The sequence below is a fragment of the Mauremys mutica genome, chromosome 6 (assembly GCF_020497125.1).
Source record: "Mauremys mutica isolate MM-2020 ecotype Southern chromosome 6, ASM2049712v1, whole genome shotgun sequence".
In the NCBI taxonomy this organism is placed as follows: Eukaryota; Metazoa; Chordata; order Testudines; family Geoemydidae; genus Mauremys; species Mauremys mutica.
In genome coordinates this window covers 45,578,592-45,605,903 of record NC_059077.1, presented here as the reverse complement: position 1 = coordinate 45,605,903, position 27,312 = coordinate 45,578,592, and the positions used below count along the sequence as shown (strand labels likewise).

At 39.1% G+C, this 27,312-nt stretch overlaps 1 protein-coding gene across 1 annotated transcript; it reads right to left on the bottom strand.

The window, feature by feature from the left end:
• Positions 1 to 475: 475 nt before the first annotated feature.
• GFM2 (GTP dependent ribosome recycling factor mitochondrial 2) lies at positions 476 to 27,306 on the bottom strand. Its single transcript, XM_045020791.1, has 21 exons — positions 27,102 to 27,306; positions 23,497 to 23,586; positions 22,772 to 22,859; positions 21,740 to 21,785; positions 20,956 to 21,053; positions 18,536 to 18,661; positions 16,649 to 16,737; positions 15,439 to 15,527; positions 14,546 to 14,606; positions 14,117 to 14,302; positions 11,165 to 11,245; positions 9,921 to 10,069; positions 8,674 to 8,814; positions 8,496 to 8,595; positions 7,887 to 8,076; positions 6,422 to 6,498; positions 5,637 to 5,775; positions 5,294 to 5,479; positions 3,756 to 3,871; positions 1,974 to 2,156; positions 476 to 1,544 (listed from the first exon to the last, which is right to left on the bottom strand). The coding sequence occupies exons 2-21, from the start codon at positions 23,557 to 23,559 to the stop codon at positions 1,416 to 1,418; spliced, it is 2,337 nt and encodes a 778-aa protein (XP_044876726.1). The 5' UTR covers positions 23,560 to 23,586; positions 27,102 to 27,306; the 3' UTR covers positions 476 to 1,415.
• Between the last annotated feature and the right edge of the window lie 6 nt (positions 27,307 to 27,312).

Below are 27,312 nucleotides of genomic sequence, written 5' to 3'. Positions count from 1 at the left end.
TGGAATTCTTCACTCTACAATCCTTGAGCACGACAATCACGACATAACTGACAGACCACTCAATGTTAGGCAGTAGAGGACAACAGAACACCGTGTTTAGAGGCTCAGAGCTTACACTAAACTATCATTAAGTGGTAAAGTTATTTATATAAATGTGTGACCATAAGGGATATGAACAGTACACTTTTGATAAAACACTTAATCTGTTACAGCTGCGTAAGAATTGTTAGCAATACAAGCTTCCTCAAATGTACTCTGGACAGAGTATGAGGGAGAGAGAAAAGTAGTTCACTATCTGTGTCTAGTCAATCCTTAGTCTACTACCTCAAATAACCCAGAGGTTGCACAGTACTGCAGTGAGACTAGACAATTTCAGGTAGACAAGTACTGATCCATCGTGACCCAGAGCGATAGGCTATATGATATACATTACCTTAAATCATTCATTTACTCTTGAGAGTCAGATTCATATAAACTGGACTTCGCACTTATACGCAATGCTAGCAGCGGGAACAATTCTTCCTTTAAATAAGCTTAGCATTATTGGGCACAGATCTTTTGTAGAAAGATCCTGCACTTAACCAACATTTCCCCCTTTCCAACAAAAGGTTTTTGTCTTATACAACAACATTCTTCACTCTACCTTTATCTAAATTTGTTTCAGTAGTTAAACCACGATGCCCAAACTACTATTTGCTATAGCCATGTTGATCCCAGGATATGAGATACACAAGGTGGGTGAGGCAATACCGTTTATTGGACCAATTTCTGTTGGTGAAAGACACAAGCTTTCAAGCTTACATAGGGCTCACTCACCTTATATGATACCTACTCTGTATCATACTAACATTAAAGTAAGTAATTCTTGTTTGCACAGCTTAAAACCCTTTAATGACAATTGCAGCTTTCAATGTTCAGTTGAAGCTAGACCAACAAAAGACGCTGACTAGCAGAGTGGCCAATAGTTAAGTTTACTTTTATATGTGAAATATTAAACTATTTAAAAACAAGTTTTACTACATACTTTAGGTGAAACAGTTCTGACAAGATTCAGTAAGTTGCATGTAGTGCTCACTTTCACAGAAAGAGCTGCACCATCACTTCTTGTGGGGGATTTGGAATGTTGTCTTCCAGTGAGGTATCAGCTCCAACAGTTAGGCAGGTAGTACACAGAATATGGTGGATATCAAGACAGTCAATTCTAGTTCTCTGGTTTAACTCCCTTCATGCAAACAAAGAAATTCCAGGATTTCACCACACTTTTACCTTTGCCACTTACCAGTCGTAGCATGTTATTTTAAGACAGCTCTAACCCCACACACTTTACCCCACCCATTTTTCAGAAAGAGGATTCCCCTAATATTTTCTAGTGAGAATAACGCAGGTCTTTGTTGCTCTCCCGTGGGGTAAAGTGGTCACACCGACCCACTCCTCTTCTGAAGCAGTGCGTTTTGCTCCTGAATGTTCATGGCTTGGTAACTGGCCAATTCCAAAGTAAAAGTTGCTGAGCCTGATGTTAAAGAGCGCAGAACTGTTGAGTAACCCTAGACAAAAACAAACCATATTTAAATATCATTACTATAAATCAATCAATTTAGGGTTAGTGGAGATAAAGAAAGCTTTCTGTCCTAGTTTCATTTACTTCAGATTCAGCTGGGGAAAAGACTATCACAAGCATAATACAAAGTATACGGTAAACATTACCTTTTTAATAAATATACTATTTTTCACCCATATTCCCAATATTACAGAAACAAGTGTTAGTTCAGTACAGCATGAATGATGAGACATTTTCTTTCATAGCTGTATGAACCATACTGTATCCCCCAGAGATCTTAATCCAGACCTTCAGCAAAATTAGAAATATCCGTTCCTGACTTCATCATATGAAAACAACTGCATATATCAAAAACAATCAGAAAAGGGCATGCACACTTTTTTGCTTTGCTTTCACCATTAACATGACTACATACCATCATTTCTGCTAGGGGAACAGCTGCAACCACTACTTTGTTATCTTGACGACTTTGGATTTCCTGAATGTTGCCTCTCCTCTGTGCAAGGTCACCAAGCACTGCACTAAGAAGATCTTCGCTCACTGTAATTTCCAGATTCATTAAGGGTTCCAGCAGTTGTTTATTGGCTTTCTTCAAAGCCTAAAATTGAAAAGAAATAAGTTACCCTTGCTCCCTTTTAAAATGCAATTCTTCTATGGTGTGGACTATATAATGAAACTAACTTCTGTCTCATACACCCTTCGTCCCATAGTGTATGTTCTTACGGAAGGTATTAGATCAGAGAAAAAGGGAACCTCTGCCATACCAATAAGTGTGTGTATACATGCACACCTCCCTTTCCCCTATACATGAACCAGAGATGACGACAATTTCTTACTAAGAGGCCTCCAGCCATGTCTCACCCCTTAGCAGCAGTAGAAAAGTATATTATGCCAGCACCAAGTATTAAGGAAAAGTATACAAATGTCAAGAATCCCTTGATTCAGAGAAAACAAAACATGGTGACATGAAACAACTGCAAGTGATTATGTTAAAAGAAATGATGTAGCTGAAATTGAAGGCTTTAAAGCTTAAAAAAAGGCAAGATGTGAATTAATGGTACAGTACCTCACTTTGGAATAGGGTAAGATTGACACATGAGACCAAGGTTAAAAGGGACAAAAACATTTTGACAGGAAAAATGTATAGGATATAGAGGAACTCAGTAAACCCAAGAAAGTGCCTGACTTTGCTCCATGCAACAAGCCATATTACATTGAATCTCTAATTCTTAACTAATTCAACCCAGATAACACCACAAAAAATGGTAAGAATCGATGCCAAAAAGCTGAGTGACTAACACCCCTTCGGGAGCCCCCAGATTATAGCAGACTGCACTGTGGGAATAAAGAGCTTATTTCATTCCAATCGATTTTATACAGTACCTATCATATTCTAGGTATCTAAAATAGTCTGCAAAAAAATACTACTAGTGCTGTAACCATAGGCAAACATGTTATGCACTTCAATAGCTCACAAAGTTTTAAGCACTAGAGCCAATTTTACCAAGACTACATTACAAAGCCCATAACAAAAAAACCCCTCATTTTTCAGCTGACAGTAACTGTATATACAGCTACATATAAAGCTGGGAAGTGGTACATGCCACTAAAGACAGCAAAGAAGTGCACAATATCAATATAAAGTTTTTTTAGGATTAATAAGAAAGATTCTAATAGGATGTGTGAATTAGTAATGTACAGAGAAAATAGAAGGTACAGGGAACACACTGCAAGAAACCTGATAGAAAATAAAGACAGATAATGTGACACTACATAAGAAGTAACTTGAGTGTATATCTTAAATCTGTGGAAAATATAATGCACATCACAAAAACTTGCAAGAGAACACATTGATAAAATCCAGATATTCCTGAGATAAACAGCGCTCCAGATGTAAATAAAATGATGTTGATTTTCTAACCTAGAAGACTAAAGACCCATCACGTACACCTTGAGGAGTTTAAACATTTTGCTGGAAGCTACCTGGCTAGAGGTGACAATCAAAATTCTGAAGGACATCAAACAAGGGAAAAAGGAAGATTCAAGACATTCCTTATGTTCTGAGTGTTATATATGTTTCTGAACAAGTAGTGAGGTGCACACATCCCTGTCAACTTCCTAAAGGCTGCATTTTTGTCTAATTCACCATATTTTCCATGAAACTGCACTGTAGAATAGTCTTCTAGTTGCATTATACCTTTTGCATACAACGAGAAACACAAGCAGCGATCATAGTAAGGGAAGTTTCAGAGTGCATGGTCATGGAATACACAGTCACTGCTATATCCTGAACTGGGAATCCCAGGAGTGGTCCTAGACAAAGAACAATACATTAGCATTACAATGTTTCATGTAGTTTTTCATATTATTAAGTTATGGAAAAAGTATTTTGGGATTAACCTGAAGGGTCTGACATCCCTGCTGACCTACTCAGTAACAGGCTATTTGTCTTATTTCTTGCTCCAACAATCATTTTATCATTGTCTAACTTTGCCAAAAGGGGCAGATAGGCAAATCATAATGTAGCCTTGTGGTTTATTATCCCTCAGTGCATGTCAGAGAGATGGTGAGAAACACCAACCAGCCCAGCAACACAGAATGAAGTTATAGAGCAGCGGTCCCCAAGGACTGTGGCAGCAGTCGAGCATCCGCCGAAATGCCGCCAAATTTCGGTGGCGACGCCTCTCGATGACGCCGCTTGCCGCCAACAAGCGACATCATCGAGAGGCGTCACCACCAAAATACCGGCAAATTTCGGCGGCATTTTGGCGGATGCTCGACCGCCAACCAGGATGCAGGTGCATTTAGATGCCCCTGAGGGCACCATGCCGCCCGCGGGCACCGCGTTGAGGACCTCTGTTATAGAGCATCAGTTTAATGCCTATTTTTTTTAAAGCCTATATTGTTCAGTTAGGCAAAAAACTTTTTATTTTACACCTTCAGAGAATATATTTGACCCCCTGCAAAATAAGTCAGATAATATGGCAAAAATGTCATTTTCATGACTGAATCCCACGCCACAGGCCAGTTCCATCACACCACCATTGTTTATGGAATATCGCAATACTATTACACTCTGGAGCATCATGTTGGATATGGAGTCAAATCAAAGTGGGGTTCAATATCGAGGTACCCAAGAGGAAGACAAAAAGTGGAGTTTTAAGAATATGCCAAATTTCCCCCCCAGTCTGAGTCAAGGGGCATTCAGCACATTCTGTGGAAGTTGAAGGAATTCTGAAAATTTGCTTTTGCCCCCCTCATTTTAATAGTGCTACCATTATGCATGGCTATAAAGGAGCCCTTCATTCTAATAGCTAAGGCCCAATCCGTGACTTCCAGAGACCCCCATAACATTTTCCACTTTAGCCCCGCTGCCCCAGAGCTGGAGTTGTCAGCTGGTAGCCCCTCTGCAGCTCCCAGCCACTGTGGGCAGCATGGGGGCCCAGAGATCCCAGCCACCACTAGACGGGGGTGGGAAGAAACCGGAGTCCCAGCAGCTGTGGGCACTGGACCCTCTTCCCTTCCCATTTTGTCAAGGATAGTTTTAGTCAGTGTCTTGGACAGATCACAGGCTTCCATGAATTTTTGCTTATTGTCCTTGACCTGTCCATGACTTACTAAAAATATTCATGACAAAATCTTAGCCTTACTAATAGCACTCGGACCATGTAATTTCTAATATGAAATTTTATTCAAATACCTACAAAAATTTTACTGTCATAATGGTTTCTTTACCTTGAAGATATGAACTATTAATTCCATTTTCTATAGCTTCTTGAATGTCTTTCTGAAGTGGTTCCATGAAATTGTCAGCATATTCAATGACTGGTGTTACTGATGATCTCTCTCCTACCCATGGTCTTACTCCCAGCTGGGTGGTCACCAAATGCCGTTTATCTCCTATCGTTCTGTCCAATGTATCTATGGTAAAATGAAGCACATATCTGAGAAACAGTTTATATGCTCCACACTTCATTTAAAAGTTAATATTAACTAGTCACGTTATTAGAACACCATTTAAAAATGAGTAAGTAAACAAGTTGCAAGGACAGAAAACTAATATTCTCTTTCATTTTACCTGTGGCTTGGACCGAGTCTAGGATGGTTTCTCTATATGCTATCTGAAGAGGTCCTAGATAGGTCTCAATGCCATATTCCCGTTTGATTCGATCATGAATAATCTCAATGTGCAGTTCTCCCATGCCACAGAGAATAGTCTAGTTGAAGTGAATCAAATAAAAAATTAAGTGAGAGAAAAAGTAAACATTCACACTCACGCTTATATGCAGACACAGATGGGAGCTTTTGGGATGCACTATTTACACTAGGAACTGGCTTATACGTACTGTACACATTTTAAGAAAGTTTTAAAAATTCCATAAAAAGCCCAGATATTACAAGTAGGACCAAGAAAACTTTAAGAAGTATTGTTTTGGGTGATCTGGCATAAAACACACTTAACTGGAGATGGTAATTGTTGCTGATGCCACTACAAAAAAGGCCATCCTATATTAGTTTCGAAATTTAAAGACCCTTTGAACTTGCTTTTAGAGTTTAGAAAAAAAGAGGATTGATCAGAAATATGCTATTTACAGAGCACAAACAAGGAAGGTGAGCTTACAATCTCTCTCCCTCCATGGGTCATGTTTATAGGATTTCATTTTAATCTGATCAGACACACAATACTTATTGCATTTATAATGTGAACACCATTTAAAACACACTCAAATTATTAAATTTAGCACTTATGCAAAGCCATTTACAGTGCTTTTCACCAAAGGATCTCAGAACCCTAAAATAACTGCTTATAACTATAGGAATTAGGGAACTAAGTTTAAGTCAGCAATGTATCAACAATCTTACTTGTCCAGTGTCAGGATCTATCTTCACTTTCAAACTTGGATCTTCACGCTGAAGGCAGTTCAATGCATTATCCAAGTCTGTGTATAAATAACAAATATTTCTATATATAAAAAGATATTAGTAACTTGTAACTAGCTATGAGTAGTGATCTGAAGCGTTCACCCATAGGATCAGATTATATCTTCAGTGGTATTGTAGGGTCATACAAGAAAAGATTTTGGCGATAATATTCAGACACTAGAAATCAACTCGTCAGAGATAATTCTCACCTTGGATACTCTCCAGTTATCCGAGGCATCTGACACCAGACAAGGTGCTTTGGTAACTGAAGAAGTTGGTTTCTTTACCCCATGAACAAAAGTATAACCTTGTCAAGGCAGCCTTTACAAGAAAAGTTAGAACTACAGTATGCCTCATTTCAAAGTAGTGGGTTCTTGAATTAAACAAGGTATAATAAAGTAACTGGTGTACAAGTTTTTTAAAAAAATGCCTGTTGTCAAAGTAATATTTGGCACTTCTATAGCTACTCAGAGAATCTGAAAGCACTTTATCAAGATGGATAAATATCCCCATTTTACAGATGGGGACACTGAAGCACAAAAATTAAATGATTTGCCTCTGATTTCAATGCGAGTCAGTTGTGGAGTTCAAAATACAAACTAGATCTCCTGACTCCCATCCTCTAACTACTAGAAGACTACAACTCCAAAATAAAGTAATAAACTAATAGTCTGGACTTGTTTATGAACTTTGTAGGTTTTTTCCAAAGATTGTAATCAAAAGATCAATACCGAGACAATCCACTCAATCATTCTGCACCCCTTCCCTCCAATTCCACTAGAATCCAGGAGACCACATGGACATGCTACCAGTCCTGCTAGTCAACAAATCTAGGCTTTGTCGGGCTAATGAGAGAGAAGAGAGGGTTTCCAGAATCAAAGACCCAAAGCTGCCCATCAGGTTCTCTGAAAGATGTCTACGAAAGAGGCAGTGTTCTCTGGGTGAATTATGGTAAGTGACTTCCAGACTCCTGATCAGTGGAGATAAAGGCCATAGACATGGTGGATAGTGCTGACTGGAGAGAGTACCTAGATTTGGAAATGTACTTTCCTTCAAACATATTGCACACACTACAATATCCTGCTCTCTCAGCAAGAGGCTGGATCTCACAAAGCTAACCATGCAAGTGGGAATGGATGTAGGACGACAAACACAGCTATCCCACCTTCCAAAATGAGGTAAGAACCCATCATCTAATCTTTAGAGCTGACCAAAAAAAATTGTGAAAAGAATAGTAGCAAAGCACACTCAAATTATTAAATTTAGCACTTTTGAAAAATCATTAAGGGCCTTAATGTGTTACTGATCCACGCATGCAATTCAATTACATAAACCGTATGCGCATGCACAGATCAAGGGTATGATACAGTATCGCTCTAAAACTGCTTTAGTAGCAGTGTTGTACCTGGCTGTTTGGACATTGAAGGTGGCTCTATTGTACAAAAGAAGACCGGCTCGGGGATCTCTACGCCAGCTAATAAAAGGCTCTCTACTTCACTGTTACAGCCAGGCTTTCTCCCAACCTCTCTTCCAGCTCCACGGGCTGCAGCCACAGCAGAGGCCTTTGATGAAACAATGGTGTCTCCAGTAGCACTCTAAAGTAAGTCAAACATCACATGACATCAGGTTGTCTGCAAATAATTGTTTTTTTAATGCTCTTTTGATAAAAACTAAGTAATTACTATAGGTTCTCTTTGCATAATTAAATTAAAACCAGATTCAGAAGGACATCAGAAGCTCTAACTGCATAGCTGTCTGTTCAGCACCAGCTGAGTTTTTAATAGTTTTTCTATGCCAAAGTGACTGTATTTTTAAAAAAAGACACAACACACAGAAACCAGAGGAAATAGATCAACTACATGTATAAAAAATAACTGAAATAAGGTGAATTTAAGTATTTTATAACATTAAAAGCTAAAAATATTTGAAACTACAACATGATCTTGTATCTCGTATTTATGTGGTAAGTAGCTTTTCAAATAAACTCTTTTGAGAATCAAATGTCTTCTTTTACCTGTTTTAGCCCAACAGTAAGGGCAATATTGCCAGCCATTAGTGAAGGTATTTCTATTTGCTGGTCAGCAAAAGGTAGCAGAAGGCGACTCATTCTCTCTCTGCAAATGAATTATTCATGTTATCTACTACTCAAATACAAATGCCAATCCTTCAATGAACATCTCACTCCTACTCACATGCAATTTTTGTTGATGTTATATACAGCCGACTGAGGTTTCATTGTGCCTGAGTAAATGCGTATAAAAACTAATGGCCCACGTTGTTTATCATGAAGAACTTTAAATGCCAGGGCACACAAGTCATCTTTGTACCACGGCCTACAAAACATAAGCAATGAAACAGAAGAGCAACCTTATACAACTCATTAACAAAAAAACAAACAAAAAAAAGACATCCTAGTTCCAGTTTTAGCTACATTTCCACTCATTTAAGATACCGTGTGTTTGGTATTTGTAACTATTAATTCAGAGGCAATTTTTTTTTTACAGCATATAAATTTACACAATTGTGATTACTCTAGGTAGTCCCACTAATACTACAAATAGATGTGCTGAAATATGATGTAAATCAGTGGATATTAGACATGTCCCCTATCGGGCTTTTCAGGAGTATGGTGAACATTAGATTTTTTTTTTTTTGAGGTGAAATTAAGAACAGAAGGTGGCTCATGCAAGGCCCTTTGTACTCTGCAGGAAGGTCGTCTTCTTGGAGTACCTCAGGCTACTTCATAACAGTGCCTAGTCAATGATTGCTCCTATTAACAACCAGAATGCACCAGTTCAAAAGCATCAAACCTGGAAGACCATGAAATAATAATTCATATGTATGGCTTTTAAATGCACCTAGCTTTGAAATAGTAGCAGTTCACTCAGACAATTCAGTTAAGGGGTGGGTGTACCTACTTCTCTTTTCCCCCCTTTTATTTTTTAAACGATGAATAACAGCAATTAGAGAACTACTTAGGGAAGATTTTATTTTCAGCTTCATTGCTAACACACTGCATAATCTTGGCAAGTCACCTAACCTCTTGGTGTCTCAGTTTCCACACCTACAAAATGGAGAATAATATTTACACACTTTTGTAAAACACCCGGATCCACAAATGAACGGTGGTTTACAACTATAAATTATGATTAAACAATAAGTTTTGCAGTCAAAAATAAATAGACACAGATGCTTTGGATAGTACTGACCAAGTAGCTTCAGTACTCAAGTATATTTTTATGACTGCACATGTTAATGTTATTCCCTGTGTACAATAGCATTCCTACTGGATAAAAAAAACCCTCAGTAAATATTAAAAAAAAAAAACCCTGATTTTGGAAATCACAAACTATTCTACAAGGAGAAAATGTAGAATAATGTAATTTTATCAATTCATTTCCCCAAACAGATAATTATTTTATCTTCTCTTTACACTTACAGAAAGTCATAGGAACGCTCATTAGGTGCAGGTAAGTACATAGTAACGGCATCCAGTAAAGGCTGTACTCCTTTATTCTTCAATGCACTTCCACAGAATACAGGTACTGCTTTCTGTGCCAGCGTTACTCTACGTACAGCAGATTGTAACTGCAGAAGGAGAGAAGAGTATTTTCAATTCATGTATTTATGACTTAGAAAATAATTGAATACAGGGAAGCAGTGAGGAAAATTAAGGCACAATTCCAGAAACCCTCCACACATGGCCTTTCCACTGATTTCAATGGGAGTTTTTCCTCACAGAACCACACCTATAATTTGTAGTAACTGTAGATTACAAATCAGGTGGTTTCTGGGTGGACAAAAATCATGATTTTTAAAAATCCTGTTTTAAATTAAGAAATTGTTTACGTTTTAATCAGATTTATTTTATTTGTAGGTTGATAGTTCTTTACTATATTTCCATTTTGTAGTCTTAAATGCTGAAGTCACACAAGGCAAGGACCATATTTTTGTTGTGTGTTTGTAAAGCACCTAGCACAAGGTGGTCCTTGGCTATGACAAGGGACCCATAGGCGCTACAGTGGTGGTGGTGGCGGCAATAATAAATGGTAATAAGGCTGTCACTATCTTCCCCCATCCCCTATAAGAGGAAAGTCAATCAAGGAGCCCTGTGTCAGACATCCATCCTGGGATGTTTGAACATCCCCTCAATTCACACCAAGCAGATTCTGCTCTCAAGTACACTGGTGTAAATCCAGACCCGCTCAAAGCAGAAACTGGCCTGCTGCATAGGATGTTGTATTTTCTCTTCCTTAGCCTCTTCCTCCAACATCCAGGTAACTTTAAACAAAAATCACCCATAATAAAATTAAACTTATTTTTATTAATTGTGTCCAACATGTTTGAGAATCAGATTCAATAGCAATTATCAGATGATTCCTTTCATTATATAGTTTGAGTAGAATACTGCTTGTTAAATTCACAGCACTTTAATCACCATCTAAATTGGCTTAATGCTTTGGTACCAAAACAAAAGGAAACACTTCTTCACATGATCTACAGCTGGCTACAGTAGCTTAAGTCTGAAATTTAAACATGTATTTATTTATTTTAGCACTCGTCAACACAGAATGCATGCTTGCTACATCACACTTAATTCATATGCACAACAGAAAAAAATATAATCAGAATGACAGCTGGTAAAAACATACAGTCATAATAACTGGATGGTAAAAAATGTACCTTATCAGCTGGTAGAAAGTCAAAATTTTCACTAAAATCTCCTAGAACCAGCTCAGCAAATTCATCATCCAGATCTGCAACCTGCAGGAGAGAATATTTCTGCATTATCTGTAACTATACTATTCCACAGTTGGCCCAGCAATACTAGCTATCTGAGCCAGAAAACTAATACAGAACGAAGCTTTTGCAAACATTGGAGATCATGGATTCAGAGTCTTGCAAATATAATTTACATTTATTACAATAAAATTGAACAATTTACAAGATTAGCTAACACTGATGGAATCTGAGTTACTGAGAAGCTGAACTTTGAATAAAAGTGGTTTTATTTTAGAAAATTGCAATTTCGAACACATTGTTAAAATGCATGTTTCCCTCTTATGTTCTGGAATCTGTTAGTTTATAACAACAATAGATACTTTAGTATACTACCAAATACAAAAAGTAGACTAAAGCAATCTGCTGTGTTATGAGGAAAGAAAACTTTGAAATAATAAATGAACATTAAACGCTAAAATGTCCAACTTGTTAATATGCACACTCTACCTAGCCACAACTGCTTTTACTACCTAGGACAAGCTTTTTCGGACCCTTTTAGGTACTTTAAAGGGCTCTCTGGGATTTGGGGGGGGATTGTCTGGGGAGTGAATCTACAAGGAGGCAAAAGAGAGCCTCTGGGGAAATGGTTCTTTAAGAAGTGAGAACTGCAGGCTGACTTAAAGTTGCTGGACAATGTATTAGACCGACAGATAATGCACATTCATCATCTCTCAGACTGAAAGATTTCAGCCAACAGTGACAGCTGTGAAGGGCTCAATTAGAATAAATTCTTCACAGCTGTAAAGGATTATGTTGGCTCTAATGGTTAACAGAGCCACTGATCATCTAAAACTGAAATTTTTATATATATATATAAAATTTCAGTTTTAGATGATCAGTGGCTCTGTTAACCATTAAAGGCAGCATAATCCTTTACAGGATTATATAAATATGTTGTTTATATATATAAAACCAGCTAAAACACAAAAAAGTAACGTATTTGCTTCTGTGACAGTGCCTCTGTACTTTAGTTTTGTCATCCCTATGTTATCACATAGGTGTTGCGAGACTAAAGGGCTCAATTCTGCTTACACTCAAGTCAGTGGCAGCTTTGTCACCAACTTTGGTCAAAGCAGGTTTGGGCCCTAATTTATTAATGTTCATGAAGTGCCTTGAGATCTTTTGATGGAAGGAAAGCAGTGCAGATATACAGAGTAAGGCTGTCAAGTGATTATAAAAAAATAATCGTGATTAAATCGCACTGTTAAACAATAATAGAATACCATTTATTTAAATATTTTTGGATGTTTTCCACATTTTCAAATATATTGATTTCAATTACAAACCCAGAATACAAAGCGTACAGCTCTCATTTTATATTTTTTATTACAAGTATTTGCACTGTAAAAAAAACCCAAAGAAATAGCATCTCTCAATTCACCTAATACAAGTACTGTAGTGCAATCTCTTTATCATGAAAGTGCAACTTACAAATGTAGAATTATGTACAAAAAAAACTGCATTCAAAAATAAAACACTGTAAAATTTGAGAGCCTGCAAGTCCACTCGGTCTTTCTTTTTGTTCAGCCAATCGCTCAGACAAACAAGTTTGTTTACATTTGTAGGAGATAATGCAGCCTGCTTCTTATTTACAATATCACCTAAAAGTGAGAACAGGCGTTCTCATGGCACTGTTGTAGGCGGTGTCGCAAGATATTTACGTGCCAGATGCACTAAAGATTCGTATGTCCCTTCATGCTTCAGCCACCATTCCAGGGGATATGCGTCCATGCTGACAATGGGTTCTACTCAGTAACAATCCAAAGCAGTGTGGATTGACACATGTTCATTTTCACTATCTAAGTCAGATGCTACCAGCACAAGGTTGATTTTGGTGGCTCGGGTTCTGTAATTTCCGTATCGGAGTGTTGCTCTTTTAAGACTTCTGAAAGCATGCTCCACATCCTGTCCCGATCAGATTTTGGAAGGCACTTCAGATTCTTAAATCTTGGGTCGAGTGCTATAGCTACCTTTAGACATCTCACATTGGTATCTTCTTTGCGTTTTGTCAAATCTGCAGTGAAAGTGTTCTTAAAATGAACATGTGCTGGGTCATCATCCGAGACTGCTATAACATGAACTATATGGCAGAATGTGGGTAAAACAGAGCAGAGGACACACAATTCTCCCCCAAGGAGTCACAAACTTAATCAACACATTATTTTAATGAGTGTCATCAGCATGGACGCATGTCCTTTGGAATGGTGGCTGAAGCATGAAGTGGTATACAAATGTTTAGCATATCTGACATGTAAATACTTTCCAATACTGGCTACAAAAGTGCCATGTAAATGCCTGTTCTCACTTACTGGTGATATTGTAAATAAGAAGAGGGCAGCATTATCTCCTATAAATGTAAACAAACTTGTTGTCTTAGCGATTGTCAGAACGAGAAGTAGGACTGAGTGGCCCTGTAGGCTATGAAATTTTACATTGTTTTGTTTTTGAGTGCAGTTATGTAACAAATTTTTTTTTTAAAAATCTATATTTCATGACAAAGATTGCACTAAAGGTACTTGTCTGAGGTGAACTGAAAAATACTATTTCTTTTGTTTATTATTTTTACAGTGCAAATATTTATAATGAAAAATATATACTTTATTTCAATTACAACACAGAATACAATATATGAAAATGTAGAAAAACATCCAAAATATTTAATAAAATTTCAATTAGTATTCTATTGTTTAACAGTGCGATTAAAACTGTGATTAATTGCAATTAATTTTTTAATTGCGATTAATTTTTGAGTTAATCAAGTGAGTTCACTGTGATTAATCGACAGCCTTAATAGAGTATTTTAAAAATTAATATATTTTTAAGTACTTTACATATTTACTTTAGAAACTTTACTTGTTCTATTAAGGCATTTCTTGCATCTCTGACATCCTTTAACAATTCAGGATCATCAGTTTCTGTCAGGGGTTTTTGCTCAAAAACTTTTCCATCATCCAAGCTAGAAGCAAGGTTCCAAATAATTTGTTCCTTGGTCACTACATCAACCAGTCCCTTGAAGGTCTTGGCCTCACCAATTGGCAACTGTAAAGAAAAAGGAAAATTACACAATTAGGAAACACTAGTATGAATATAAAATCTACCCATCACATGCAGATTTGTTCAACAGTAAAATTATTAACACGACAAATAATGAGCACTGAATTTTGTTATTTATATCCTATTTCCATTGTGTGAATGTATTTATAACTGTTTTGTTTGTTGTCTATATTTTATAACAATGAAAATAAAGTTAAAAAATAATTAACATTAAATTTCTTAGTTTACCTGTAAAAGCAAAGGTTTTGTCTTCAGCTTTTGCTTGATGCTGTCAACAGCATAAGTAAAACTATATTTAAAAAAAACAACAGATGTTAAAAAGAAGAGTTAGCCCACTTTAATGATATAATATCAGTTTATCCATTGGTTTAATATTTCTTATTTACTGCAAAACTAGTTCCACAATTAAAAAAAATGTATCTTTTGAATAAGATTTTGCATTGTAATTTTTTTGCTGGTCACCCCCACTGTGATATTTTCAACTCTACTTCATAAAAATGTTCCGCTTTATTATAATTAAGGCTACGATTATGTCACGGAATCCGTGACTTCCACTGACCTCCGTGACATGTTCCGCTCCAGGGCTGGAGCTTCCAGCCAGCCCCCCCCTTGCAGCTCCCAGCCCCCATCCTGGTGGGGGAACCCACAGCTGCCCAGCTGTGGCAGGGGGCTGGTGGACTCCCCGCAGCTGCCTGGCGGGTGGCCGGGGACCCCCCGCAGCTGCTCAGCCATGGTGGGATCCCATAGCTGCCCAGCCAGCAGGCAGCGGGGACTCCATGGGGGACCCTGCAGCTGTCCAGCCATGGCCAGTGGCTGGGGGACCCTGCAGCTCCCAGCTGCCCCAGGGAAAGGGGACCCCGCAGCAGCCCAACCCTGCGGGCCGCAGCAGTGTGGGGCCTGGGAGCCCCAGCAGCAGTGGGTGCAGAACCCACCTACCCCTTTTGTCAGAGCTATTTTTAGTGTAAGTCACGGACAGGTCACAGGCTTCCATGAATTTTTGTTTATTGCCTGTGACCTGCCCCGACTTTCACTAAAAATATCTGTGACAAAACACTTAGCCTTAATTATAATTAGAAATATTCTCCCAAGCCAGCCCCCTGTAGCGTACTTAACATTTATACCTTGCCCCATTTTTGTCCATCTTGTTTAAAAAACAAATTCGTGGTATATGATGCTTGTCTGCTTGTCTCCATACTGTTAGAGTCTGTGCCTAAAGAAAAATGACAGAAAATTTCAAAATGCTTGCCCTGGTGGCCGAATGGCAGCTCGCTGATGTACGAGACCCAGATTCATTTTCTCATCTTGAACTCTTGCTCCCTTGCTGCAAAGGCAGCAAGATCAGCATATGCATTGAACTGCTCAGCCGCTACTCCTTGACCTGTTAAACTGCAGCATTGATAGGCTCCAAAATGAGCCTTGTCCCATCCAGTCTTCTCAAAGCTGGAAGGAATGACTGTGACCCCCCCCAGGTTGTGGCCTTGAGGATGTCAGGGATAAAATTAGGGGAAAATGGAAGCAATCTAAGTGATGTGGGGATTCCATAAGGAATAAAAACCTAATACGTATACACACTATAAATATTATTGCTAACACGTCAAAGTGCACACAAAGTAAACACTTGTATATCTATGGATAGGCCACCAATTTTTACTGCAACTGGGTTGGCATAACAGCAGCAATTACTACAAGTTGCACATTGCTGGGCATTTCTAATATCTTAACACATGGTGGAAGTTTATACAAGTGTTCCATGTATTAGTAGATGAATAGAACCCTTAAGATCTATTTTTGTTGTTGTTAATCAAAAGCTTCTCTCCAACATGGCAGCACACAGGGTGCCACAAAGGAAACACAAATTCTGGCCGGTCCCCAAGACTTCTGCATTCTGATCTGATCATCATACTAGACGCTCCAAGCGGAACCTGAAGAACCTCCAAGGAGAAACTTTAATTCTCAGCCAGAATGCTGTAATTCTCTACAATTAAATTCAATGTGAGAAATGAACAGCTACTTAATTTCTTCTCACAGATAAAGCTAGCCAAAACATCTTAATGATCTCAAGCTCTGTATCTGTTACAAAAGACCAATGGTGAAAACACTTTCTGATGACAGGGCAAAAGTAATAAGAAAGCTCTCAATACCACAGAAAATTGTAATTTCCACATGAAATCAGATCTCAAAATTAGGTTGGCTGTCTGAAACTAAATTTTGACTGTCTGAAGCCATCAGACCATAAACCTGTTCTGTGTTAGTACGGGTCTCAGAGGACGCTACCTGAGCTTATTTTAAGTCATTACATGTTGCAAAATCTTCACTGAGAGTAATTTTTACCTCCACACCAGCTGAAGCATCAAATACAGCCACTGCACCATCCAGCACTCTCAGGGAACGTTCAACTTCCACTGTAAAGTCTACGTGACCTAAATGATTTACATTATGCAATGTCATAATTCAAACGGGTAAAAGTAGTAAGTTAGAATGGCAACACTTCTTTAAGTTTATAAAAATGCTCACATCCAGTGTTCTGGGCTCACACATACTCATTACAGAATCATAGAACTATAGGGCTTCAAAGGACCTTGCGAAATCATCAAGTCCAACCCTTGTGCTCAGGTAGGACCAAGTATATCTAGGCCACCCCAGAGAGGTGTTTTTCTAAACTGTTCTTAAAAACCTCCAGTGATGAGGATTCCATAACCTAGTTAGAAAATGTTCCCTAATATCTAATCTAAATCTCCCTTGCTGCAGATTAAGCATATCATTTATTGGCCGACCATCATGGAAAACAATTGCTTGCCATTCTCATTACAATACTCCTTTACATACTTGAAGAATGTTATCAGGTCCCCCCTCAGTCTTTTCTCAATACCAGTCACACCCAATATTTATTACCGTTCCTCGTAAATCAGGTTTTCTGAACCTTGTATTCCTTTTGTAGCTCTCCCCTGGGCTCTCTCCAATTTGTCCACAACTTTTTTAAATTGTGGCAACCAGAACTCGACACAGTATTCCAGCTAAGGCCTCACCAGTGCCAAATAGAGCAAGACAATTACTTCCAATCTAACATATGACATTCCTGTTAATTCACCCCGGAATATTAGCCTTTTCCGCAACTGTGCCACATTGTTGGCTTATATTCAATTTGTGATCCACCCAGATCCTTTTCAGCAGTACTACTGCCTTGCAAGTTATTTCCCATTTTGTGTTGTACATTTGAGTTTTTCCTTCATAAGTGGAGTACTTTGTACTTGTCTTACTTGAATTTCATCTTGATGATTTCAGCTCAATTCAGCTTCAGCTTGTCAAGGTTGTTTTGAATTCTAATCATGTCCTCTAATGTGCTTGCAATCCCTCCCAGCTTGGTATCACCCATAAATTTTGTAAGAACACTCTCGATTCCATTATCTAAATCATTATAAAATATTGAACAGTACCAGATGCAGGACCAATCCATGCAAGACTCACTAGATACATGCTCACAGTTTGACAGCAAACCACTAACTACTTTGAGTATGATATTTTAACCAGTTATGCACCCCTCTCTATAATAATTTCATCTAGACCACATTTTCCTAGTTTGCATATGAGACTGTCATATGAGACTGTGCAAAAAGCTTACTACAAATCAAGATGTATCACATCTTCTTCTGCCCCCTTGTTCCCCCAAATCCACTAGGCCAGTAGCCTTGTTAAATAAAGAAATCAGGTTGGTTTGGCAAGATTTGTTCTTGATAAACCCGCGTTGGTTACAACTTATTAGCCCATTACCCTCTAGCTTACAAATTGCTCTAGTATCTTTCTAGGTATCAAAGTTAGGCTGATTGATCTATAATTTCCCAGGTCGTCTTTGTTCCCCATTTTAAATATAGGTATTATATTGGCCCTTCTCCAGTCATGTGAGAACTCACCCATCATCCCTGAGTTCTAGAAGATAATTGCTAATGGTTCCAAAATTGCTTCAGCCAATTCCTTTAAGTATCCTAGAGTGAATTTCATCAGGCACTGGTGACTTGAATACATCTAACTTATCTAAATATTCTTTAACCTGTTCTTTATAAAACCACAGCAACAGTTGGGTCCTGCATCCAATCTACTAAACCCACTGAGACTGCACAAAACTTTAAAACCAGGGTTCACTTTCTGAGCTACCCGAGCCCATCTACTCCTCCCTACCACCAACAGGAGAAAGCCTGATAGAACATATTCAAAATACTGTACCTGGTGTGTCAATCAGGTTGATTCTATATCCCTTCCAATCAAAAGTAACAGCAGCAGACTGAATGGTAATGCCACGTTCTCGCTCTTGTGCCATGAAATCCGTCACTGTGTCCCCATCATCGACATCTAATCAGTATGAACATATGCCCCATTTCAGTTTGGTCACATAACTTTACATTTTGAATTACCTGCCTTGGACCAAAGTAAAGATGATGGTTATTTCTCCTAGACCCTGTCTACTCTGTATACTTCCAAGCCATGAAAATTGCTTCTGATTCAGGGATTCATAGAACTGGAAGGGATCTCAAGAGGTTATCTAGTCCAGTCCCTGCACTCATGGCAGGACTAAGTATTATCTAGACCATCCCTGACAGGTGTATGTCTAACCTGCTCTTAAAAATCTCCAGGTGATGGAGATTCCACAACCTCCCTAGGCAATTTATTCCTGACAGTTAGGAAGTTTTTCCTAACATCCAACCTAAACCTCTCTTGCTGCAATTTAAGCCCATTGCTTCTTGTCCTATCCTCGGAAGTTAAGAAAAACAATTTTTCTCCCTCCTCCTTGTAACAACCTTTTACGTACTTGAAAACTGTTATGTCCCCCCGCAGTCTTCTCTTTTCCAGACTAATAGAATAGAATGATAAGGCTATTGGTAATGCGAGCTCATAACTAAACTCCTCCTCTTTAGAAAACAAATGCTCTTAAAAAAAAAAACCCAAACAATTAATAAAGCCCACCTCCCCACTCGTGACTGAATCCTCAACTGTGGTAAAACACTGCTGAATGCAGCCAAGAAGTGGTACACTTATGCCACCTTTTTGTTCACTCCCGTCAGTCCTGTGGATTGATATGGGCTGGTTTATGCTCCCCCAACTCCCATGTAACTTTAAAACAGTCTCAGAGCTACTTTAAGTTGTGTTGGCAGATAGCCCCCAACAGTTTACAGCAGCTGGATATCACCAGAGCACAGCAGTGGTCCTGCCACACATCTTTCCTACAAAATACTCCACAAAATACTGCCTATGCCAAGGCCAGGCAAGGAGGTTGTGTAGAGCCAGCTACTTCAGCTTCTTGCTGCATGGAGAATCCAGGCCCAGGGACTATTCCCCAACTGTATTTATTCAATCTTTCTTGCTTTCATTCGCATTTGCTTCTTGGATATACTAATACAAAATCCTCCCAGCAGTAAGAAGCCAAAACACTTTAACACAGATGTACCTATTCCTTCTCCTAAATATTAATTTCCTTTATACTTAGTTTCTCATCCTGAATGCCTGCTAGTTTATAATTAGACTGTTGACCCCCCTCATAATGCTGTTCTCAGACAGCATCCCAATCTTAAAATTCCACCAAAAATACAATTGGAATACTTGATAAATTCTCAACCAACTCAGGGAGGAAAACTACAGTGAAGTGCTGCCAACATTGTTTTTGCTACTGAAGAGTCACTGTGCAAAATGTAAATACAAGACAAAACCCCAACTGTGAACAGAAGGCACTATTACAAAAAGGAATATCATTGGGAGCATTTACTATATGCACCCTGATTACTATTTATTTTAATGTTTTAAAATATATATTAAAGCTGCTTTTGGGTTAATACTGTTACTGTCAAAGTGGCAGCATTTCTTTCCCAAACAAATGTGTCAGAACGTTCAGCTACGCCAGAGATCCCAGTGGCTGAACATTCATGGATGCTTCATTTTTGTAGAATCAATGGATGGGATTTTGTGGTGTTCCAGTTAACAGGTGCAGCACAGAACTCACAACACAGGAGGGTGGGAGGCTAAAGTAAGCCAGGTTTGTGCCACTTTTCTGAAACTGAGCTATTCCAAGGGCTGGAGATAAGCTGCTTAGACAGTCCCAGCCTCTTTGGGCTGCCCTAGGGGCAACAGGTGCTGCCCAGAAACTTTGCTATAGTCTACCTCCATCATGCTCCCCTATGTCCATGCTTACAAAGAACATGGCCTCAAAGCTTTCTGTTTCAGTACCTGTGCCAGGAAAATCATTCCCTGGACAGATACTAGGGTTTTAGGGACTTTTTATACCGCTTTGTCCTTGTTACTTGGCATGCTGGAGCAAAATCGAGGATCTCGCTAGCATTTCCGTCTGAGCTTGGCTAGAACATTCTGTGAACACTACAAAATACATAAACCGGGGGGTCCTGAAATTTGAAGTTAAACAGCTTTTAATTGGGTTAAGAATTAAAAACTGAGAACCTGTCAAGATTCTTACTGCCCTTGTGTTATATACATTGTTCTGTATAATGAAATATGCATCGTGCTTTCATTGTATATCAGTATAATATCAAAATGACAGATTATATTTTATACAACCCATCGACAGGACAACCTCTAATTTTATATTAATGTTCTGCTAAATTTCTGAAATCTACTAAAATAAAAACAGCAGTTCTAACCTCCCAGTGCTCTTGTGTATCCGGAATAGTATAACATTCTCTCTGTGGTTGTAGTTTTGCCTGCATCGATATGAGCCATGATGCCAATGTTACGGATCCTGCATAAAAACAAGCAAAGGCATTTAATGTAAATGTTTTTTTATTCAGAAATATTTTATGACTTCATGATCAACAGCCAGAGGTAGCTTTTTTCCCCCCATTCACTGCACAAATGATGTAGTTAGTGCATAACTGTAATGTACATACTCGCAACATTTCAATGTTAAAATATGGTAGAAATACAGCTCTGGGCTTTCTTCCACATCACCACTAATCATCCATTTTAAAAACAATACTAAGAAGATTAAAAACCAGCGAACGCATGTTTGTACTACAGTTTATATTCAGATCTCTCTGATTCCAGTGCTTGATACCAGACAGCTAGACTGTATGCCACGAGGTTCTCACTAGCAACCACTGCTCCCAAGATCAGAAGAGATTGGAAATCAATCAGTATATACATTGATCTTTCCACTGAAGGTTCAGTCCAGGGCCCATTGAAGTCAATGGAAAGACTCCCAATTCTACCAACCTGAAACCCCCTCCACAATTGGTTTCTGCCTCCTTACATTTATTCCCAGAATATATCCCCGATCCTCCATAAAAAGAAAGAACTTCTATTGAGTGCAGTTTAGAACATGAGCAGATTTAAGCAGTGGTCACTACAGTATTCTATGGTTCTTTTGCAACACACACCACCACCATCATATCTATTGCTTACATACTGAAAATAGGCAGTACTTACTTAGATATAGGAGGAGTAATGATAGAACGCAAAGATTTGACATCTCCTATTGCAGAAAAAAAAAAAAGCAATGGTCAAAACTTAAATTCCCAGTCTATGAATGATACCCAAGATCTCACCACTGCTGAGCAGAGCAAGACAATTACCTACTTTGTCTTACATATGACACCCCTTAATACATCCCACAATTTATTGCTTTTTTCACAACTACATCACGCTGTTGTCTTATATTCACTCTGAGATCCACTATAATCCCCAGATCCTTTTCAGCAATACTACTGTCTAGCCAGTTATTCCCCCATTTTGTAGCTGTAGAGTACCTTGCACTTGTCTTTGTTAAATTTCATCCTGTTGCTTTCAGACCAATACTCCAATTTGTCACGGTCATTTTGAATTCTAATCCTTTACTCCAAAATGCTTCTAACCCCTCCCAGCTCGGTGTCATCTACAAATTTTATAAGCATAACTCTCTACTCAAGTTCTCAATTAAAATATTGACTAGTACTGGACCCCACTAGAGATGTCCCCCGCCCCCATTTAACAGCAAATTTAAATTAATTTTTTGTTTTCACAGAAATTTTCTGACAGCCCCCTTTTAACAAAAGATTCAATAATGAAACTGTCCTTCAGGGAGTTCAGAACCTCTCTCTCTGAGCAGGAATCCCCATCTCTCTTCACATGCTACATGCTCAAGGCAGGTTTTGATATTACTAGCCATTCTAGCTTTACTGAGTACTTCAAACCAAAAGGCCAGGTCTCAAGAACACTTAGCTCATGGACTGATTCTTTTTCATTTTGGCTAAGGGATTTACATTTTCCTCTTATGCCCCCTACTATGCAATGCCTCACTCCTCTGTCTTTAAGCCTCTTCTCTACGCTGCTCTTTTCCTGCTTGATATGCTAAATGTTACACACAATGGTTATAAAACAATAAGATAAGATAAGTATAATTTAGGACTTTTTTTTTCTATTTTCTTTCTACTACAAATAAGTGAAAGGCAAGTTTAGAAAAATTAAAAAATAAAATATTACCTGGTGGAAAGCTGTAATTTCTTTGATGACATTCTTGTGATTTTAGTCTTTTTACAACCACTGTTCTTGCCCATCTGCAGTAAATACACTTTAAAGAAAAAAAATTAAAAGGAGTTCCTTTGTAGAAATACTTTTTGGAAACTATGGTAACTTCTTGTACTGTTCTTATCCTAAAGGAGTATTAATGATATCTGCAGCAACATATGTGTGAATAATTTGATTATACTTTCATGTTAGCTATTCTGAATAATATTTTGGACACTTGCAGGCATCTCAGCATTACTTGCTAGAGTCAAAGACCAAGACCAAAACCAGTACCCAACGGAATTTGTAAAGCCTAATGAAAATGCAAGTCAAAGTCAAAGACTATACTGAAATCAGTATAAACTGTCAGTATTAACAGTATTTAAACACATACAAGGAGTGAGGGAAAATCGTATACCGGACCTCACTGAAATTACAAGTATAAACCAAAACATTTACAGAAACTGCCACTTTCTTGAGGTAAAGATATACACATGAAAACTCATCTACATATTTCTGCGCTTCCCCACAAACTATAAAATAAAAATCTATTTTGACATTTGTAACAAAATGAATATTAAGTTTCATTCCAGACATTAAAATATTTATATTTATTCAGATTGGCCAAGGTATCCCATTTTACTTAAAAGAAAATATTGAGCAAATGCTCACTGGCAAATAAAAATCTGAGAAAAGCTTACCTCATTGCACAAACTCGATGCTTTCAGGACATTCACTGAAAATTTCCTTGGAACTCTCAACATTATTACTCTATTGTCTACAGCTGCACCCTGCCAATATAAGCAAATACTGTAAAAAGATCATGATACAAACTAAGTATCTGAACTGTTTCCATTCAAGTCAATGGGAAAACTCTCACTGGCCTAAATGGGAACTGAATTGGGCCATATTTGATCAGAAATAGAGTAATGCCAACAGATGTTAAAACTGTACATGTACATCTACAAACAATATAAAGTCTATTTCTAAGACAAAAAATATGCCAGTACTCACTTTGTAACCATAAACTACTCAGTTTAAAAGCATGGGACATATTATTCAGGCCCAAACGGTCGCTGAAACTCCTGGAACTCAGGGCTAAATTCCAGAAGCTGTACAAAGCGACAAAGAGTCCCGTGGCACCTTACAGACTAACAGACGTAATGGAGCATAAGCTTTCATGGGTGAATACCAACTTCGTCAGATGAAGCTGTACAGTATGACTCTAATTCCACTGAGGAAATATGGTTTGGTAGCAACAGCATAATACCAGTTCAAGTTTTCAACAGCATCAAATCCATTACATCGCAATCAGACTCAAGGGAATACTCAGTGACTCAAGATCCCAGCACAGAAGACAAGTTCTTGAATGTCAGTCAGCAAGGAAACAATTCTAAAAAAAAGTCGGGCCCCAAAACACAGGCTTTTGCTGATCTGAAGCTGTATTTGGGAGCTCAACCAGAGAAATGAAAAGAAGTCATGTCTCGTAACCCACATTATCTCCTTCACATGGCAACTGGAGATTGGTTAGAGCCAAGGAAGGAAGAATTCTCCCCAGCAAAACACCAACTGCCCATACCGAATCCTTAAGTTTGCTGCAGAGAGGTAGAGGCAGAAAGAATGAAAAAAATTAAGTTCTCTCTTTCTCTAGGTTGGACAAACTGGTATATAGACTTTAGCTCTCTCTGCTGCGATCCACAGTGTCATTACTATAGCTACTAGGGCTATAAGACCTCCCAGGACTAACACCTACAGTATTCCTGGGATTATGCACTGTACAAAGTGTCAGTTTTTTGTATCTTGTCCAAATGCTTAAGATGTGCTATGGCTACACACACGCTAGATAGGCTTTTTGATCATCACACTATATTTTTGTTTCTGGTCTGCAGGGCTAATTATACATTTAAAAAATTCAAGTTAGCTTAAGTGTGGTTAAAAAAATAATATATTTGCTTTACGTTTGTGGCTAGTAAGGAAAAGGCCCCAAATTGCAAATAAAATAAGGCTGTAAGAAGAAGTAGTAGTATTACTTATTATCTATAGTGTGGGAAGGATGCATGGTTCAAAAAGTAACTAATAAAATAAAGCACTGCAGTAACAAGACAAAGAAAAACGATCTTAAAAGAAATGAGCACAAACTTTCCCCCTGTTCTGCTGGTAAGCAAGGGGGGGGGGGGGAGGGAGGAGATAAGAAAGGAAGGCATCAAGGACAAACTGCTTCAAACTGGGTTTTTGCTAAAACTAGCAAGTTAGCTGAAGGGTACAAACCAAAGCCATGAACCTGTGTCATACTGGAGCACACCCAGGACAAGACAACTTTCCCAAGGTCTATCCTATTTGTATGTACAATAATTCCTCACTTAAAGTCATCCCGGTTAATGTTGTTTCATTGTTACATTGCTGATCAATTAGAGAACATGCTTGTTTAAAGTTGTGCAATGCTCCCTTCTAAGGTCATTTGGCAGCCACCTGCTTTGTCCACTGCTTTCAGGAAGAGCAGCCCATTGCAGCTAGCTGGTGGGGGCTTGGAACCAGGGTGGACCGACAATCCCCCTATCAGCTCCCCACTCCCCTAAGTTTCCTGTGCAGCAGCTGCCCAGCAGGCTAGCAATTGCACCTGCCCCTCCCCCCACGGCCATGTGCTGCTCCTGCCCTCTGCCTTGGAGCTGCTCTCCGAGACTCCTGCTTGCTGTGCGGGGGAGGAGAGAATGAGGGGGACTAATGTCAGGGTGTCCCCCTCCCTCCTGGTCCTGCACCCTGCTTACCCTATCTTCCATAGAGCAGGGGGGACACACAACAGGGTTCAGGACAGAGGGAGCTTGCTGGCAGCTGGGGTCTCAGCAAGCTGATCTAACTAACAAGGCAGTGTACTTAAAGTGGAAATGCGCATCTCTCTCTCACACACACAGTATGTGTCTCTGTCTGTGATGCTCTCTCCCCACCCTCCACTCCTGCTGCCTTGTAGACAGAGAGTTAACCTTTGAGGGCTCAGCCAATTGCTAGTTCATCATTTAGCAGTAAGGCATTCCCTGGAAAATATCCCACCCTCTGACTCCTCTACCTCAACCAAACTTCACAATCATCATCACTGTATACTAGTATTAAATTATTTAAAACTTATAGTGTGTGTATATATATATATATATATATACATATACATACACACACACACACACACCAGACAAAAGACATTTTATATATGTCTTTTGTCTGGTGAAAAATTTTTTTTCCTGGAACCTAACCCCCTCATTTACATTAATTCTTATGGGGAAATTGAATTCACTTAACATCATTTTGCTTAAAGTCACATTTTTCACAAAGATAACTACAACATTAAGTGACGAATTACTGTACACTGATCACATGCCTATGGAAACTTTGTTACTGTATTGGGTATAATGACTACTTATTTTTAGGCTATTACACTAAATACCATTTGGCCTTTGGACTTAATAAAGGAATTTTTGGTTAAATTAGTGTCTAGTGGTCTCTCCTATTAATAATGTTAAATATCATTAATAATTTCAACATTGTCTGATTAATATAAAAAAGTTCGAATTAAAACTTGAAATTAAACACACAGCAAATCTACATAACCTTATTTTCCTCATTACTGTTACCAGAAGGACATGGCGAGGAGGGGAAGTAAGTCATGTTTGTTAGGTCATGTATTGCAATCTGTGCAGGTGTAGCAGACCATCCATACAGATAACAATCGTGCATCAGGCAAACTGTGAGATTTCCACAGAAAGGTTTGTAGTGCAATCATCACAATAGGGCCATAATCTAGACGGGAACCCTTGCACTTTACCACAAATCATTAGCCTAAAGCTTTCCATATCCATTTTCTTTTTACATTAAGTTTCTTTTTTAACAACGTATTGTCTCAGTAATGACAACACTAGGTACAGTTACAAATATTAATGACTTGTTATCAATAATGGCTTCTAATGAAAAAGTGAGACGAGAAACAAAACTCCCCAAGCATCACCAACCCCAACGCCAGCAGAAAGCCAGGCTGGCTGTGTGGTTAAGGCACTAGACTGGGCCTCAGGGTAGGATTCCACACACCCCGTGGGCAAGTCACGTTGCCTCCCTGCCCCTCAGGCCCCATTTGGCAGGGATCCCGCCCGGCCTCTCGGGGAGCTGGGACAGAGCCTGGGAGATGCCGCTATCAGCGCCCTAAACGCCGTCAGTGACCCACAGTAGCAGGGAGCCGGGACGGGGGCAGCGCCCGGCACCCCCGGCCTCTCCGGCGCGGCAGGTCGCACTCGGCCCCAGGGCTCCGCTGCCCGGCACCACTCACCGGCCGCAGCCAGGACAGCAGCTCCCGGAGGCGCCTCGCTCACTCCGGTCCGGCCCGGCCCACGATGGGCGCGGAGAAGGGGGCCGGGGCCTCGCCCTCGGGTGTCCGGTGTCCCCGTGTGGAGAAGGGTGGCAGCCCCCAGGTCACCCCTGGCCCGCACCGGCAGCAGCTTCCTTCCACTGCCTCCCTGCCCGGCCGCGCCGGCACCGCC